The sequence below is a fragment of the Monodon monoceros genome, unplaced genomic scaffold, assembly GCF_005190385.1.
Source record: "Monodon monoceros isolate NGI ecotype Baffin Bay Population unplaced genomic scaffold, NGI_Narwhal_1 Super_Scaffold_12, whole genome shotgun sequence".
NCBI classification, from domain to species: Eukaryota; Metazoa; Chordata; class Mammalia; order Artiodactyla; family Monodontidae; genus Monodon; species Monodon monoceros.
Window position 1 is genome coordinate 57,056,209 of NW_021703768.1, and position 19,577 is coordinate 57,075,785.

General features: G+C 47.5%; 1 protein-coding gene across 3 annotated transcripts in view; it reads right to left on the reverse strand.

Annotated features, from left to right (window-relative positions):
- Window positions 1–685: 685 nt before the first annotated feature.
- Window positions 686–19,577, reverse strand: part of ZNF366 (zinc finger protein 366) — a 67,605-nt gene continuing 48,713 nt past the window's right edge. For 2 of the 3 annotated variants that reach the window (XM_029217058.1, XM_029217059.1), the window contains 2 exons: window positions 9,697–9,871; window positions 686–1,755 (listed from right to left, as the gene is read on the reverse strand). In XM_029217058.1, coding sequence (XP_029072891.1) covers window positions 1,646–1,755; window positions 9,697–9,871 — 285 coding nt within the window. In that variant the 3' untranslated portion in view covers window positions 686–1,645. Of the gene's footprint in view, window positions 1,756–3,273; window positions 6,729–9,696; window positions 9,872–19,577 lie in introns of those variants that run through there. The other variant, XM_029217060.1, reaches the window with a different exon arrangement.

Genomic DNA, 19,577 nt, shown 5'->3' on the forward strand with positions numbered 1-19,577 from the left:
TACACGTGAGCACAACAGCATGAATTGCATTTACCAAGGCTGATCTATCGCTGAATATCCAACATACTGATGCTGAGCTTGCAATATGGCACCATTGCTCAAGAAGACCAATTAGTCACTTGGTGAGAAGTTGACTATACCGAGTCCCTTTTGACTTGAAGAGCCAGTAGTTCTTTGCCTCAGGAATAGATGCACAGTACTTCAGGTGTAGGTTTGCCCTTTCTGCTGGTAGGACCTCAGCCAGCAGTACTTTGCAAGGGGTAGGGTTATGGAGTGTTTGTTCTATTGGCACAGAATCCTATATAATATCACATCAAACCATAGAATTCACGTTACAGTAAATGAGGTGAGAGATGGGCCTATGACCACAGGATCTATTGGTCATATCACATACACACCACCCAGAAGTGGTTAGCTCCCTAGAGCTCTTCTTGGAGAAAATACTCCACAAGGATGGGGTGTCATCCTCCAGTGCATTCATTGAATCAAAGGCTTTTATATGGTCCTATGTCCTCAACAGGAAGAATGCCTGGGTCCAGGGATGAAGGGTGGAAGCAGGAGTGGCCCTACTTCCCTTCACTCATGTGACATGCTGGGAGACTTAGTATTTCTCGTCCCTGTGACACTGAGCTCTGCAAGGTTAGCAATTCTCCTCCTCAAAGAGGGTACACTTCCACCTGGGGCATAGCAAGAGAACCACTGAATGATAAGCCATGTCTGTCACCAGGGCACTTTTTATTCCTTGTTTCCAGGGACCAGCAGATAAGGAAAGGAGTCACCATCTTGGCAGAGGTAAACCACCTGATCAGCAGGAGAGAGTAAGGCTGTTGTTACACAAGGGGTCAGGGAAGAATGCGTAGGGAACCCACTTAGGGTTCATTTGGCATTTCCTTCCCCACCTGTGACTGTAAATGAACAGGTACAGCAACTCCATTCTGAGAAGGACATCTGTCTTAGTACGTTTGGGCACAGGCTGAGTGGCTTACCCAACAAACGTTGATTTCTCACAGTTCTGGAGGTTGGGAAGTCCAAGATGAGGTGCCAGCAGCTCCTGTGTCTGGTGAGGACCCTCCTCCTAGTTTGCAGATAGCCACCTTCTTGCTGTGTCCTTACATTGTAGAGAGAGAAGACTCTGATCTTAGCACTGATCCCATCATGGGGGTCCCATCCTCATGAATTTATCTAAACCTAATTATCTCCCAAGAGTCCTACCTCCAAATACCATCTCACTAGGGGTTAAGGCTTAAGGGGCGTGGCGGGTGGGGAGGACAAAGCCATTCGGTCCAGGGCAATATGATGACCAAGGCTCAGACCCTTTGGAGATGAGGGTCTGGGTTAAGCCACCTGGAAAGCCACTGAGCCTGGCAGAGAGGGATCTAGACAGGTAATGGAGGAAGGAGAAAATGAACATCAGTGTGTCTCCTAGACTAATGGCAGCGATGGGGCTGAAGTTTATCCACTACTCTCCCCTTTCTTAGTTCTCCCTCAGGGAGAGAGGCCCACTGGAATCCTGGAGAAGATATTCTGTGAGTGTACGTGAAGAAGTGGATTGGAGTGATGCAAGAGGTGGGCTGCGGCAGACGCAGAGATGAGTGACCCAGTCTCTCTTCAAAGACGGCCTTGTGCTAAGCTGTGGGCAATGCAGTCAGCAGACGCCTCCAGCCAGCAGCTCCCTGACGCCCTCAGGGTCTGTCCCTGCTGCAGGGTCACACCTTCCTGAGGTCACGCTCTTCCTGGACAGCTCACATCTGGAGACTGAGCAATGAGATCGAGTGTATAAGTCACCTGGCACAGTGCTTGGCAAATAACAGCATATAACGTTTAAAAGGGAGGCTTCCTGAGAAATGGACAGCTTCCCATGCTGACACAGCTTTGTGAGTGCTCTGGTGAAGAGAGAGAGCTGAGTGTTCAGTTTTCTGGCCAATTCACTGATGGTAATAATAATGGCTAAGTCTTACAAGGCATACACTGTGAGCCAGACACAGGAGTGTCTTCATATATTAACTCATTTAACCCACAAAACAATCTGGTGAGAAGGTGCTGTTCTGGGTCCCATTTTACAGATGAGGAGACTGAGGCACAGAGAGATGCTCACAAATTCGTCTCAGGTCCCAAGACTGGAAGTGAGAGAGCTGGGCTTTGAATCCAGGAATCTGGCACCAGAATCTGTGCTCTTGCCCACGAGAACATACACTGTACAAAGAACTCGACGCAGAATAAAGTAATCCTGCCTCTAACCTCCCATTTCTCCATGACACCCTTCCAGAACTAATTTTTCTAAATAGGAGAGAAGAGGATGATGAAGATGTCACCTGCCTGCTGCTGAGCTGAAGTTTATTAATCCTTTTTGAAGCCTTAAGGGAGGGAGACATCACCCGTGTCTCCCTGGGGCCAAGATGCCCACCAGTAGGAACTGCTCTGGAAGATCATCTGAGGGCAGGAGTAAGACATTGACAGTGGCAGCTTCCTTGCAAAATTTCAGGTATTCACAAATAATTAACTCAGTTTTTTCAACACGTCTTTATTTGCTTAAATTAACAAAATATAGGTTACATGCTATTTTCAGGTAAACTGCTTTTTCACTGAAGCAGAAAGCAATATTCACAACTTGGGTTGCTACACACTTTGAGTTTTATTTTTAAATAGCAAGCCAGAATTCTGTACAAAATCAACATTTGGTGTAATGTTGTCCAAATATGTGAAGGATTTTAAATGTTAGCTCTGTTACATTTTGTTCCAGCAAAGCAGACAAAGATCATAATTCAAAACACGATGTTAATATTTTATTAAATGTCCTCAGGGCTTAATAAATACAGTATGCACATTGGGTTGTCTCATGTAACTACTCATATACAAATATACCAGTTACCCTTCTGGGGTCATGGAAAGTCAGCCTCAGTCTCATGGCCAGTGGGGAGTCAAATTTTTAAAAAGAGAGAATGAGTTGAAAGGCAACAACAGGGGGTAATCATAGGCCAGAATAAGAAGGATAAAAGAAAAATATGCCAGTTGGCTGGGTCAGTTGGTTGGTTCGAAGACAGTGGTCAAAAGCCTGGAAAGCATTTGGTAGTGACCTATTTTCAGAGTGTCACAATGTGATGGATTTCATGCTATCCTGGTCCTGGGATTGCTGATGACCTTGGATGGTTTCCTCCCTTAATTCTCTTGAGGATGGCCTCATGGCTTCTCTTTCAGACTTGCATCCTGGTTAATTAGCTCTAGGCAAGTTTGGCCAACCCTTCCCTTAGCTCTGCACTTAATGCATAGGGTGCCTTTTTTTTTTTTTTTTTTTTTTGGCGGTACGCGGGCCTGTCACTGTTGTGGCCTCTCCCGTTGCGGAGCACAGGCTCCGGATGCGCAGGCTCAGCGGCCATGGCTCACGGGCTCAGCCGCTCCGCGGCATGTGGGATCTTCCTGGACCGGGGCACAAACCCATGTCCCCTGCATCGGCAGGCGGACGCTCAACCACTGCGCCACCAGGGAAGCCCCCAAACTGGAACACTTTTGAGAGTTAAGGTGACACTCTTAGTAACTACCTGGGGACAACAGGTATAAGCCCGGGTTGTCCCAGGCCAACCAGGATGTTGGTTACATACAAAACCAAGGTTTTAGCCTTGGTTCTCAGAAGGTCAGTGCATATGAACCAGTGGGTTATATGTAATTAAGTCTCTCATATCCAGAGTCAAGAATGAAAAACAGGCTTTAGAATACATTCCATAACAATTTTTTATGACTTTTCCTAGACCCTTTTCTCTTCCTCCAAATGAAATTTTACTTGGAAGGCTAACACATAAAACAGATGGAATCTGAGCTGCTCTGAGTGAAGTGGGAGTATGGGTTGAGAGTTTTCCCTCCCCTGGCAGCTCTAGAAGGGCCTAAGAGGGACCGCTTGCTTCTCAGCACACAATGTGGAAACCAGCATTCTAGACCATACTCTTTCCATCTCAACATTAACTTGTGCCTCAAACACCCCCACATGATTCGTTTTGGGTGGAAAAGTCTACAGCTTGCTATTCTAGATTTTCTAGTTCCTATTCCAGCCCTGCACACCCAGAACAAACTGGAAAGCTGCAGCCTTTGTAGCAGGTCCTCAACACCTTGCTGCTGAAAGAATGAATATGTAACAGGACCCTAGGAGGAGGCCTCACAGAACACTCTGCCAGCCTCGTCAGAGGCACTGCTGAGCTGTATTAAAAATAATGGATGGAAGGCAAATTGCCCCTATGAAGATCTGGATGGATTCTTGGCCCAGAGTTGTGCTGGTAACCGCAGAAAACCACACCCTTCCCTTCACCATCCCCTTTGCAGGTGCTCTGACCTTGGGGCATAGATGGCAGTAGCCAACACAAGCAGCTTTGGCACGCTGTAGTGGTGGTGAGGCTGGGCGAAGGAGGCTTAAGCAAGGCAGCGGGAGGAACGCATCAGGGATTGACAAAGCTCACATGTGACTGATGGGGACTAGATGAGGCTGATGGGGAAGCACCTTGGCCAAGAGAAAAAGCCAGCATTCCACAGGCAGAGATGGGCCAGATCGTCTAAAGAAATGTACTGGTAACTTTGGGAGGAGAAGAAGCAAATAATAAACAGTACCTAGCTCTACAAATACGAGTTGAAACTACCAAGGGACAGTTTTTACATAAACACAGACACAGTACCAGAGGGTCACTGCTTATGGTCAGGCACACATATGTGACATCCTGTCAGCACTGCTTTATTTGTCAGACGCCGGTGCCTAAGGGAAGCCTACCTGTGGGGCTCGACCCACCCTTTACAGTCACTACCACTCACTGGACTCACGATTCACACATCTAGGAAGAAATAATTAGTCACTGTAGGCTGGCTATGTATTTTTAAACATTAAGTGACCATAAGCAACACAGGCATCATTTCTAGTACAAAAAGTGTGTGTTTATACAGTTTGTGTGTGTGTGTGTGTGTGTGTGTGTGTTTCCTCTCGTGAGGCTCTTACAGAACAGGTAAAAAGGTCTAAGTCAGCAGTATGATTTCAAGGTTTCCTGCTTTCTATCTTAATGAGTCTAAAGCCAGAAGCTGAAATATTTATGGAGTGCCTGGGAGGGCGTCTTGGGAGCCACTATTTTAGCCTAGTCAATCTTTCTCAACCCTGGCTGCACGTAAGAGTCATCTGGGGCAACTTGGAAAATAACCAGTGCTAGAGCTCCACCCTAGACCAATTAAATCAGGACCTCAGGGGGTCAGGCCCCAGCATTGGTATTTTTTAAAAGGCTCCCTGAGATGATTCTAATGTTCAGGTAGCATTGAGAATACAGCCCAGAAAATCCTTTACCAGTGATTAGCCTATGGTTATTCTAATACTCTAAATAAGTTAGAGCTTAAATTTCAGGGAGAATTCCTCCCCCCACACACACACCCAGCTCCAGCACTGAGGAGAAATCCACTGCTCATGGGGTGACAACTCTTCCTGCAGCTGCTTTATGAGGCATGAAGCCTCGAGCAAGGTCTTCAGGAGGTAGCCTGCAGACGCTGAGCACTGTCGGGCTATCTGAAAATATGCTCCAAATGCCACATCTGATGAAGGCAGCAGAAGCCAAATGAGGCAGACCCAGGCAGGAATCTAAGCATTGCTGTTTTTTCCTTAGTCAAAACTATTCTTCTTCTCTTGAAATGTTATCTTATATCTGCAGCAACTACTTGAGAACGTCCTCTTCAATAACTCACCCTCCTGTGTCATTTCTGGCGTTTTTTGATTATTTAATATAGCAAATTTTAAACTATATACAACTATTCATATTTTCATCTATCTGGAAAAATATTATACCCTTTACACATTCAACTAAAGAGTCATTAATAAGGTAACATGTCAAGCACCATATTTTTGCAACTAGAAAGAAATTTACCGTATTAGTCAATGGAAGATATAATTTCTAAAAGCACCTCAGCATCAGCTTACAGTTAGATGTCTAGAAGAATATGTACAGTTTATTACACTGGAGATCCACGAAATAACATTGAAGAAGACCTTGCATGTGTGTTAAAAATCAAGGGCCCAATGAATGACCTGAGAAGCATTTACATGAGTGAGGACGTCCCTGCTCACTTAGTCTGAGCCATTTGTAAAGATTCGTGCCCTTCTCCGGCCTCCAGCAAATGAGAGCTCATGCGGAAAGCTGTACTTGCACAGCCTAGTGCTCATTTTCCAAGTGTAATTTTTAAACCGTCCACTTAGATCCCTAAAAGCACTGCTTGGTTTTCCATTTTCCTCTCCAGTAATTCTTTTAAACGCTCATCTCTGTGCTTGAAGTACAAGTAATCAGAAAAGGAGGGGCCCCGCCGAGCTCTCTGCAGGGCCCGGAGGAGGCCGGGACACTCGTCTCTGCGGGCAAACTCTCTCTCCCGGACGCCCTCGGGCCCGGGGCTGGCCCGGCTCTTCGGCTGGAGGTCCCCTTGCGGCGCGTCCTCCCCCGCCTGCGCCTCCGCCCTGGGGCCCGGGTCGGCCTTGGCGGACAGGTCCTGCGGCACGCAGAGCGGCGGGCTGCGGGGGCCGAGGCCCGGGCTGTCCCGCCCCGCCTCGCAAGAGTTGTCGTCGTCGTCCTCCTCGTGGCAGGAGCTGCCCCTGGCGCTCTCCGCGTCCGGCTGGAAGGCCGGGCCCTTGGCCCGGCGCCTCTGGGACAGGTCGAAGGGTTCCTCCTGCTGCAGGCTCCTCAGGCCCCCCGCCGTCTGCGCCCCGGCAACTCTCCCCCTTCCAAAACCTGCCGGAGCAAAGGCACGTTCAGGCCCCGGGAAACATTCAGGTCGCTGGGCGGAACCCAGGGCCAGTTAGTGTAGCTTGCTTTTGCATTTGAAAAACAGAGAAATCCCCAGGAAGGCTGTAGAGAGATGGGCCTTGTCACAGATGGAGTCTACATCGGTACGACTCCTTTCAGGGGAATTTGGCAACATGCAAGAAAAGCTTTAAAAATAAGCACACCTTTGACTCAGCAGTTACACCACTGAGAATTTAAACTATGAAAATAGTCTGGCAGGTGCACAAAATGTATATGTAAGGATGCTCATCACCACGCTTCTAATAGTGAGACTGTGAAAACAATTATCAATTTAACGATAGAGGTTTGTTTAAATAGTAATAGTACCTCCATACAATGAAGGTATTATGTGTGTAGAAGGTACTTCTATGTGTAGAAGATGTAGAGACCTATTACTGATCATAAAAGGTATTCTCTATATACTTTAAGTAAAAGAAATATATATTTATCATATATATTATTTAGCATATATATTAATAGTGTAGATTCTATTTTATATATCAAAAAATATCTGGAAGGACATATGCCAAAATCTCAAAAATGATTAACTATGAGGTGATTTTTACATTTTCCTTTTCACTTCAAATATATTTCTTTTTATTTTAACAGTGAGCACACATTTTACCATAAGAAAAAAAATAAAACAATAATAGAGATATTTTCAACTTGAAAAAAACCCCAGATATTCCATTTGGGACCAAGGGGGCCACCCCATAACTGGGCCCCCTGAGCACAGACAGAGTAGGTAGGGAGGGCGCAGGAAGGTCCTCTGAGGAGCTCAAAAGCCCTTGTGTCCCACCACAAGGGTCCTTGCTGTTGGGCACAGTGATGTAAGAGGGTCTCATTTTTAGTTTCAGTTTGAAGGCCCTTGTAGGGATGGACTTTTCAGCAGCCAACAGGCATGTGGTAGGGCTCCACCTGATTTGATCTTGGAGGTGTCTGCCCATGGTAAGCCAGCAGCCAGGCCCTGAGGACCAGGTGGGGAGGACTGAAGAGAGGGATAGGAGGGAGGGGACTGGGGTGCGGCCAGACCCTGCTGCACAGGGGGAAGCAGGCTTCTGGGGTGGGGATGCACAAAGGAAGCCGAGGTCCAATGCTGCCTGCTTTATGGTGTGGCCAGGCGATGAAGCTGTCTGTAGCTTTAATCTTGTCAGGGGCACAGGGAGGATCTTTTTAATCTGGGTCTTGATTTTTGAGCCATTTCAAAACCTAGAGTGAAGAAATGCTAACACCTTTTGTAGTTGAAAACATTAAAATTGTTGAAAGTCTGTTAAAAACTTTCAAAGCAACTCTCTGATATATGGTGATGCTCTTGATTTGTCCAGAAGAATGACAGTCTTTAGTTTGCCTGTTAGGATATGAGTATCCATATGGGGTACGTCCTGGTGACCAAGTCAGGTTTTCAAACGGAGGACTGTCTCCTCATCACCTCCTATGTCTCTAGCCCTGGTGACTGAGCATACTTCACCTATTCTGGAAGAATCCAGGCCTAGCTTGGGAAGTAGCTCAGGCAACCAGAGATGCAAAGAATGATTCAGAAAAAGAACATTCTCAGGGAAATAAAGTGCTTTTGTTTTTTAACCAGAACTTTTTCAGGGCTTTTGTACAAACTCCAGGCCTTGTTTTATGATGATCACAGTTTCCTCTCAACCAGGAGTCACCATAAACTCAGCGGGTGTTTGAGAAATCTGAAAGCTACCATCATTTTGTTTCATGCTGGGTGTGCACGCGTGCATCCTATTCATGAATACGGGTGCCTAGCTGACCACCTCTTTTGTAGGGGTGGGAGAAGCAGCAAACGTGAACACCCCCCCCCATGTTTTTACCCAGTGCAGTAAGCACTGGCTTGAGCCAGAAATTCTTGAGTTAGAATCTCAGTTCTGCCTTCAGACTTGCTGTTTGACCTTGAGCAGTTTATGTAACACCTCTTGGCCTTGGTCTCCATTTACATAAAATGAGAATTACACAGTCTACTTTGTGGAATATTGGGGACGAGCAATAAAATCTAAGTGCATCACCCTGTGCTTGGATCGTATGTGAATCAGAACATATCAGCCAGTTAGCATGATATTGTAAGTTACATATATGTGTGCCTTCTCTCCCCACACACAGACCTCCCAGAGGGCGAATGAAGATAGTCTCATTCCCCTCGTATCTGCCATGGCATATAGCACACTGCATTGGACAGAGAGCATTTACTGCCCATTTATTGAAGGACAACCTACTGAACCCAGTACATGTGGAACATAAACTCCTCACTGCTAAGGAAGGGACCGAGAAGATGAAGGAGGCAGAAACTTTCATCAGTTCAGTTAGGGCTCAGCTAGGGAGACTCACTACTCTGCCTATGGGCCAATCAGCCCTACCAAGCAGGAAAACGGTCCTTGCGAGTTTCTGGTTGTGAACAGATAGACGAGACCTAGCCTGCTACAGACACACTTCTGCTGACAGCAGAACTTGCAGACCTGCCCCTTAACGGCAGTGCGATAAAGACGATACAATAAGGCTTTAGAGTCAGAAAGGTCTGTGTTCAAATTCTTGGTCTGCTACTTTACAGTTGAGCAAGTTAATATTTCAAAGCCTCATAACAGAAGTTCCTCCACCCTGGAGTTACTATAAAGATTCACAGAGACCAAGCACCTGCTGCAGGGTCTGGAACAAAGAACTAATAGTGGTACCGAGTGGCATCATTATGATATACTAATCTACCTCCTAAAATTCACTTTTACTTACTACCTTCAGATACCAGCTTTACGTGTGTTACAGCAACACTGCCAACCTGCTCCCGCTACTCTGCTGTGGTCTTGAGAATTATGCTCCCTTTTATGACAGTAAGAATAACTCCCCAAAGTAAAGCTCCCTAAAGACAAGTTCAGCTCCCATTTGTTCCTCACTGGCCTGGAAGGGTGATTACCTTGAGAGTGGAGGCCCCGCTCCATGACCCCATGCTTCACTTTCATGTGGCGTGTCAGGTTCCCCTTCAGGGTGAACTTGCTGGGGCAGTAGAGGCACTTGAAGGGTTTGCTGTCAGAGTGCAGGTGCATGTGGCCCATTAGGTTGTGCATCCGGTTGAATTCCTTCCCACACAGCTGTGAAGACAGTGACGAAGAGAACACAGGTTACTCAAAGGCGGGGACCCTGCCCAGGTGACCACACCCAGGCCTGTGTGAGGACGGATGTGTCGCCACTTTGTCTGGATCTTGGCATTTTTAAGCTGCTTCCAAAGAAACTGTCCCCATGGAAGTCAAGGAGGGGCTGGATCGAGCCCAGGCTCAGAGGTAGAACAGGTAGGGTTGGGTTCACGAGATTTTACTCCTGTTGTATTGGGATTTTTAAACTCAAGGTAAAAATTGCAAAGCTATTAAAGCTTCTTTTGAACGCAACCTTTTGGAAAGGAGAAAAGCTACTCTGAAAGCAATTGCTCAAAGTGTGCTTCACTTGAATGATAAGGATACGGTGACTTGTTTAATATTTACGGAGTGTTTACAATATGGAAGGCACTGTCCCAAGTCTGCCATGGAATATCTCATTTAACCCACATCAGTCCTATGAGATGGGTGCTGTTCTCATCCCTATTTTACAGATGGACAAACTGAGGGATTAAGAGTAAAGACTGGCCAAGGCTCACAGCTGGAGCTGGGATAATAAACTCAGGTCCTCGGACACCAGAGGCCACACCGTCAATCACCATATCATACTGTGTCCCCCCAGTATAACTCTTCTGTTAGACTGTATCAGGCAATGCTTTTCTAATTTTTAAATTTGCTAACTTTGGGGATGGATTTCAGAGTTAAAAGGAAGGAGTGTGTCTTTTCTCTGCGTAGAGATCTGAAGTACTGAAAATATCATCCTAGGTATACAAAAAGCAAACATATTTTATTCACTTTTTAAAATTTCTATTTCCATCAAATTGCAAATACATGATGGACCACAGCAGTTCTCCAGCTCCTTTGGGAAGAACAGAACTGCCTTTTCAAAGGCAATGTGTGCAGATGCAGATGGTGTAAGACAGAAGCAGTTGTTCTGGGGTGCTTTCCTTGCTTTTCTTGTCCCCAAGCTTCAGCACAGCAGGGTTTGGAAGCTCCAGCCCTTCCTTGACTGTGCTGTGAGGAGTGCAAAGAAGGATTCTGCGTCTGTGCTGGGACCAGAGCATTAAGGGAGGAACATTCTCCTTCCCTTTTCCCTTCCCACCCTCAGAGGCCCATGTCGTGAGGGTAGTGATATGAAGCAAGAGGTGCCCAGAGAGAGGATGCAGGGTACGGCATCCTCCGAAGCTGACACCGGTCTTCCTTTCTCACCGAGAGATGTTTTCAGGGCCATTGTGGAGGTTCTGGGGTGAACTTTTATTAATGAAGACAGTGTTTTCTTCAGGTGGCTATGGAGGTGAGAGCTGAGCTGGCCTTGGAAGAATGGGTACACCTAACAACTGTGACCTTGGGAGATTAGCCTAAAAGAATGTGGGGCAGGAAGAGGAAGCCATCCTGGGATTACAGATTTGTCACAGATAATCCATGCATGAATAATAAACGGTTGGTTCTGTATTTTTAAATGATTCCTATTTGGGGGTTTTACGTACTTTTTTCCTTTTTACTTCCTTACTAGCGAGAATGAACTCAGCATACTGGTACCCCACACTCAGTATTCAGAGCGCCCCTCACCACATTCATTTGGAAAAGGTGACCCAAGAGGGGAAAAGCTGAGAGAGTGGGTCTAATTTAGGGGAAAGTATGGATACATGCTTTCTCTTTATTCTCAACCGAGACAATTTATAAAGATATATCAGCCTGTGGCTCAGTTTTGCCCATGTGTGAGAGTTCTGGTAGAGTTCTCTTTATTAGCTTAGTTTATCCAGTTCTCCATCCTGGCTAAGAAAAAAAAAATTGAATCTAGAGCTTCTACATTAGGTATTTCCAGTCATGGGTCATTCTAGAACAGATATATCTCATTTGGTTCATGGGACAGTTCTGATTGTTTGGGGCAATGCTGCTGCTGGACTTGCTGAGCTGAACTGTCCTTCATTAGACTGCAGCATCTCTGAAGGCTCTGCCTGCCTTTTGGTTATAATCCCTGCCTAGCACCAGGCTTGACACATGATAGTTCCTTAGTAAGCCTCTGTTGAGTGAGTGAAGGGGTGAGGCACATTGCAGCAGAAGATCTGAAAACAGCCAAAGCCATGGGTAGTTAAGCACAAGACATGCAGGTGGAGGGGAGATAGAGATTGGAAGGTCAATTAGGCCACTGCAGTAGTCCAAGCCTGGATGGGTCTCATGGTCCTATAGGCCAGACGGAGAGAACCGAAGGAAGAAATGGGTTCCTCTTTCCTTCAATGACTTCCATGGAGGGTGATACTCCACTTCTAGTTATCATCTGTGGTTGCTGAAGAATTAGAAGCTGGACTGGTCTGAATGGGTTTTATAAAGGAGAAGAAATTTTAGTCTAACCTTGAAGAATATGTGGCATGCCTTTTGTTTTTGTTTTGACACAAGAATAAAGTCTCCCCATTAAATATTCAGACACTTCAATCAACTTTAAACTACAGGCACAGTAACTGTTACTATTGTGACAATGATCCACTGCTTGTTGCTGCTGCAACTGCTGTAACTCCGGGGTTAGAGCAGATCCTGTAATTCACCTGCCTGAGGTCGCAGCTCCCTTCCCCCGTCACCCTACCTCCACCCAACACACATGTGCACACATAAAGAGGGCTACTGCTGGGTATTTTCCAGATTCTTCCGCAGCCTCAGAAAAGCAACCTTTTATGATCATCATAGCTGAGTGTGTGTTTTCTACTCTAATGCTTTTCTGGATCAATTCATTCAGTACTGAGCTTCCTGGGACACTTTAGTGGTATATGGGGACATTAGGATGTTTTATCATTTTAGTAAATGATATTGTCTCCTGAAGTCAAGGCCTACAGCCTCAGGGAAGAAGATGCACTGTGGAACGTGGCTGATCAGCTATATTATCTGATGTGTGATTGGTAAAGAAGACTAATTTTGTTGCTGTGGATAAAATTTAATTTTTATATACCAGAGTTACCCTTCATGGTTTATGATAGCCTACTGATAGCCAATGGAGAGCTTTCCCAGGGCTAAGCAATAATGTGTCAACTCTGAAAGATGTTTAGGGCACTAAAAGTTGTCCCAGGTAGTATTCAGAAACATAAGAACTACCTTCCTCTTCTCTGAGGCCAACCCCAGTATCAAGCACAGGGCTACACACGTAGTAACACTTAATGAATATCTAAGTATATGGTTAGGAAATAAACAACCAAGTCAGGAAAAATACCACGTCCTTATGCAAAAATTCCACAAAGCAGCCATCGCCAACTCTCTCTCGTGCCCCCTTTAAAGCTATACACATTAGTTTGCAAACCAAAATCCTCAGTGGCAGAAGGACAGAAACAATTAACTCAGGACCTGAAGTACTTGGACACCACTCACGTCTCAGCGGTTGGGACCCTTAGCTTCTTCCTCTCAGCCTCTGACCCTTCCACAAAGCCCTTCGGTCCTTATCCAGAACGCCTGGCCTCTTCATCCTTCTCAGAGGATTGTCCTCACATAACTATACACAAATGAATGGATATATTTTGTGTCTGTGAAATTTGGAGAGGTCCCTCAGTCACCATGAGTGAAGAGGGGCCACAGAAGGAGGACTGGGGCAATTAAAGATGGCACCCTCAGGTGGGGTTTGAGTGTGAGTGAGCTCTAAGCAGAATCCTTGTAGTAGAGGAGAGGAACGGGAAGGAAGAAAAGTTGGGAGGGAGCATCAAAACTCTAGTTTCCTCTCCTGGGAAAAGCTGTCATCTACAAGGCCCGCTTTCATCATGAGACATGAGGCTAAGAGCTTGCCCAAGTCAAGGCTTGCTGAATCACCTGCTGCCAAGGTCTGTGGAGATTAAAGGCACGGTATTGGTACAGGAAGGTGCTGAAGTGATAAGGAGTCAGATGTCATCTTGCAGGTGGTCATCTCAACCAGTCCAGCCCTTTTGAACTCTCAGTTGCTCTAACGAGCAGTATTAGTGTGCTTCTGACATTAAATATCAGTTTTTCCACCAATACCCACTTTTATACCTACTTTTAAAGAGAGAGGTGGAAGTCTGTTGCTTACTTCCCTGGTGGCACAGTGGTTAAGAATATGCCTGCCAATGCAGGGGACCCGGGATTGACCCCTGGTCCGGTAAGATCCCACATGCCGCGGAGCAACTAAGCCCATGTGCCACAACTACTGAGCCTGTACTCTAGAGTTCGCAAGCCACAACTACTGAGCCCGTGCGCCACAATTACTGAAGCCCCTGTGCCTAGAGCCTGTGCTCCGCAACGAGAAGCCACCGCAATGAGAAGCCCGTGCACCACAACAAAGAGTAGCCCCTGCTTACCATAACTAAAGAAAGCCCACACACAGCAACAAAGACCCAATGCAGCCCAAAATAAATAAATAGAGAGAGAGAGAGATGGACCTCAAAATGTAATAGAAAATTGGAACAAATGTTTTGAACTGTCCTTTAAAAATGGGTTGCATGGATCATTAGGCTTTGAGATGGCACAACAGAGAGGCAGTGGTGAAACCCCAGAGGGATACAGAACTTGCTCCATTTTCTCTTCTGTAAAATGTCAATGATAATCTTAGTTTCCCATGAAGGCTTTTTTTCAAAAAAATAAATTGATTTATTTTATTTATTTATTTCTGGCTGCATTGGGTCTTCCCATTGCTGCACACGGGCTTTCTCTAGTTTCAGTGAGAGGGGGCTACTCTTCATTGCGGTGCGCGGGCTTCTCACTGCAGCGGCTTCTCTTGTTGTGGAGCACAGGCTCTAGGCACGCGGGCTTCAGTAGTTGTGGCTCGTGGGCTCTAGAGCACAGGCTCAGTAGTTGTGGCTCATGGGCTTAGTTGCTCCGCGGCATGTGGGATCTTCCTGGACCAGGGCTCGATCCCGTGTCCCCTGCATCGGCAGACGGATTCTTAACCACTGAGCCACCAGGGAAGCCCCTCCTATGAAGGTTTTTGATTCAGGTAAAGGGATTGGTAAATAGCAAGAGCTCAATAAATACTAGCTCTTATTACTGTCATTATCATGTACATTTTACATTCTAGAAATGGTAAGTTCTTTGTGGATAAGGGTACTGTCTTTTTAAACCAAATTATGTGGAAGGAATATTAAGGAAGGACCTCAATATTAAGGTATTGAGTAAATACCTGCCAGGTTACTTGAGGCATAAGAGAAATGTAAGCAGGTGTGGCTGAGGCAGCCCTGGGAATGTGGATGGAAAGAGAAGATTCATCCTAGATTGCAGGCTTTGGAGAGCCTATTATCTGGCTCTCTGATCCTCCGTCAGCCCTTTAAACAGCTGGCAGAGGCCCTGTCCCCTTATCTTCATAGAAGCTCCTAATTCTGGCCTCCTGACGCCCCTTCCCTCCCGAGTCCAGGCAACTTCCTGTGAGTCCCAGAGACAGCGCTGACAGCCAGAGTCACAGAGAAGTCGCTGTGCACAGAGGCAGAGTGATGGCAGTGGGCAACCACTGGGCTGGGGCCAGAGGCCCACAAAGCCAAAAAGAGGCACACTACTGAGACTGCGATGCACCAGGAAGCCTGTGTTTCCCTATTCTGAGAGGAAAGGTCAAAGAGCTGCAGCCTGCAGCCTCGGAGAATGGCCTCCGCTAAACTGCCCTTCCCTTACATCCTTCTCTCTCTCTCTCTCTCTTTTAATAAGAAGGGTGTTCCTTTCCTCAAAGGGAGAGAGAGGGAGGGAGGGAGAGAGAGACTGTAAACTGTCCAAAAGGACCGTGAGAAAACAGGAAGCTTTGAAAAGTACAAGAGAAAGCAAGATGAAATCTATTTGCAGGCGGGCCCCTGGGGACATGCGGGGCATTGTTGAGCAGGCAGTTCATACAGCTATATCCTTCCTTCTGCTGAGGAGGGCTTTGCTGCCAAAAGGCTGCTATCTGGTCACTGCCTTAACCCCCTCGATGCCAGCCTGAGAACCCTGATCCCAAGCACTGGGCCCCTGTAAGTCCCCACTGGGTTTCTCCCCCAATGGAGCATCCAAGAGCTGGAGGGGGAGATGGAGCCAGTTTGGCGGAGGCGGCGGGGACCCTTTTCAGGGAGACCTCATCCTTTTCTATGTGTTCTTGCCTCAGCCTTCAGCCCTCTGCTTTAGGCCAGGCTGCAGATGACCTGGTGATTCATAACATCGGCAGCTCCCGGCTTCACCCATCTCAAAGGAGAATTTGTCCCGGAAATTCTGGATGACTGCTTTTCCTGGACAGGTTTCCCAAAGACAGCAGCTGGTTCTTTGCTATTATGGAGTGTGGCTGCTACGAGGAGAGCATCCAAGTCAACCCCTGCGTGCTTGCACAGAATCTGGGAAGCGTATTTCTGAAACGTGGCTTAAGTCTACAGGCGCAGGTCTCTGGAGAACCTCCAGCTGGCTCCAAGAAGCAAGGAGTCCAAAAGTCGAGCCAATAGCAAAAGAACCCAGAAGGGCAGTATTTTTTTTATAAGAAGAAAAAAAACCAGAAACCTTTCCTCCTCGAATTTTCCATCCTATTGTTAATGCCTAATCCCGCAGTAAACGAATGTTTCTGTTTGCTGTGGACAGCTGTTTCCACTGAGCCAGGGCCAGAGAGAACCAGTTCATGTGGCCACAGCGGGAGGGATTTATGTTAGGAAGAATTTTTAGTGGTGAGAATCCCAGGAAATTAGAATCTGTTACTTAAAGAGTCTCCCTTTTTTTTTTGGCAAGTTTTGGGGTAAAGGAGATGGAGCCAACTCTTGGAATATGGCTGGAGCAAGGTCTGCCTCTTTTTTCCAGCCATGTCGGTCCCATAAATGGAATAACCCTTCCCCGTTACCGCAATAGAGCTCGGGTTTAGTTGTCTGGGCCCGTTCTCCAGCATCACTGTGTAGCCAGCCATCCACTCTTCTCTGAGGGCTGTGAACTGCATGGTGATGGGCAAATGGCCCTCTGCTCCTCTCCCAACTCTCAGACCCCAGCAACCCCTACCCAGGGCCAGATTTCCAAGAATACAGCACAACGTGAGAAAGAAGCAAAGTCCACAGGACACCATCTGGAGATGGCCTATCCCACAGTGGGACCTGGAGCTAGTTTATAAATACACAGGGCCCCATTACATACTCTGCAAATTCAGACATGCTCTGAAATTCCTTTGAAATGAAGAAGGGCGATGGTATGAAGAGGACACCAAGCAGGTGGCACTGTGCAGGGAGACGGGGACGAAGAGAGGAAGAACCTGGCAGTACGTTCTGGCACTCGCCAGGGGACAGAGGCTCTTGATCGAGGTGACTGACACCTGTTCTTATTTCAGGAATGTCTAAGAATGGAGAAGGGCCACCTAAGTTTGACAAACATACACTTTAACATCCAGTTCTTTTTGTTCAAATGATACATACTGCCTTCTAGGCAGCCTCTGACCTCCCGTGGTCTCCTGAGAGAACCTGCTCATCAGGAAGAAATGACCTGTGCAGGTGACCAGTCCAATTCCTGTGCCAGGCCCAACTCCCACTGGAGAGTTAAACTGTATTCTATCACAGCTGGCATTTCATGCTACAAGCCCCTCTCTTATGGGGTTTGATGGTGTGACCAGATATCTGGAGCCTTTATCCACCCTCAAGGAGACGTCAGATTGAGTTTCTGAACTGTATAGTTGACCAGCAGACACCCTTTGAACCATGTGTGGTGCGCTGTCATTGGGGTGAAGGGAGGCCTGGCATCATTGGGCCCATCATGTCCCATCATGTCCCGTCTCTATGCACTGGTACCAGAGAGAACACTCTAAATCCTCAAGGACCACTTGGTCCAAGATCCTCCAGGCCCCTCTGAGGCCCTTGAGGTAGAGAAACAGAACTGCCTCTGTGCCCCCAAATCACACACAGCTGGCAAGCCCTTTTCCTGCATTGGCTCTGCCCTGACGTATCCCTCTGTTTCAGGGATGTTTTCTGCCTGGTTTAACCACTACTGCTGGCTCTGAATTGGTGAGGTGGAGGAGGGAGCTGGCTGGTCTGGATGGACGTGGATTTTGGGGGGACTACGAACTATGTAATGGCTCCTGAGTATTTTAACGACTTTATGTGCCCCACCACCAGCTCATAAAAATACAGTTCATGCTCGAAGCCCAAGAGTAAACTCAACACAAGGAATGAAGAGGGACGATGAGCCGCTGACAAGCACCTCTACTGTAGGAGACAGTAAATCCCTGGCAGGCGGGAACAGCTCTGTAAAAAGTGAAGTGTTCAAGGGACTCAGCGAGGCGGAAGGGAAACCAAAGGCGTGTCTAAAGGGAGACAGAAGAGCTGGTCTGTAGAGTCCACAGGGTCCCGCAGTCAGGCCTGGCTTGACGGGTATGTGGCCTATGTGGTCACACGAGGCCCTGAACTCAGAAGTGTCCCGGGTTTGGTGTTTACGCTCTGCTTTCATCATCTTGAAATTCTGCATAGCATCTGAACAAGGGGGCCCCGTGTTCATTTTCCACCAGGCCCTGCAAATTACGTACACCATCCTGCATGCAGCTTCCTCCCCCTTCAGCTCAGATCACTCAAGATGGACATAAATTGACTTTCAAACCACTGGGAACTTGAAGGAAAGGAGGGGAAACACAAGTGGGTGGCAGGAAAAGGGCTGGAGGGAGACCCCTCCCTCCCCCACCTCCGGAGAATGCCCACACAGGTCTAGGGAAGCTCTGGCTCCTGACCCCTCTCACCCCGTCCAGGAGTGGCCAGCACAGGAAAGAAGTCAGCTTCACAGGGGGTTCCTTCAAGTGGGGGGACATGCTGCTGAGGGATTAAGGCAGGAACAGCCCCTGGAAGCAGGGAACCCTACTCCAGGAACAGGGATTGACAAAGAATATCATTTGGACCCCATCAGACACGCAGGACAGAGAGAAGGCAAATCCATTTCAAACAGAAAGGCTCTAACGATATCTGAACGTGGCGATTTCCCTCTGCTTCCCCCTCAGCCCTCTCCTGTGACTGAGGTGTCACTTGCCAGTACCTTCCTTGAATTAAACTGCCCAATCCTGAGCAAGATTCCTTCTCATCTTAGAAGTGGAGGAGAGAAACAATGAGGGGAGGGGAGCCAGCCTGGGAAGGCGAAGCATTTCTGCGTTGTACCCGTCAGCACCTTGGGCTTTACACATCTCCAGCTCACACTTTACCTTAGCGCATGAAATAAAAACCCCACCAAGTTAATGTGACACACAGATTGTAACGAAGATGCTCCATCATATTCAGGAATAAACGAGAAGCACCTCAGTTGTTCCTCTGCCCACGCAAGCATCTCTGAGGTCACCTGAGGGGCTAGCCTTGGAATCTCTTCCATCCCCTCCGGGAGACCTGCCTTTAAATTACAGTGCTCAGTCCAAGTGTGCGGAGGGCAGGAGCGGTGGGGGGGGGGGGGGGCGGGGAGTGGGAAGGAAGGGGACAGGGCTGGAAGCTTCTCTGACTCCTCTCTGTGTTCCACTCACTGGCTTGTAAGGGGAAGAGGGCTACACCTGACTGCTGCTTTCTAGAGCACCAGCTCTCACACCGCCTTCATCCTTTAACGACCTCATTCCCCAAATGGGCCTTCCACCCTCAGCGCTCCCTGCACTGGCTGTCTCCATGCCCTGTGCACCGATTACACAGCGAGACACACAGGGCAGCTCCTAGGGCTCAGCTGAGCACAGCTGCGGTGGAGAGAGGCACAGAGCAGCAGACAGGCCTGGGCCTGGCCGCAGACCTCTCTGAGCCGCAGAGGTCCCTCTGATGAGACTGAGTAGAAGGTTCCCTGGAGATTCTTC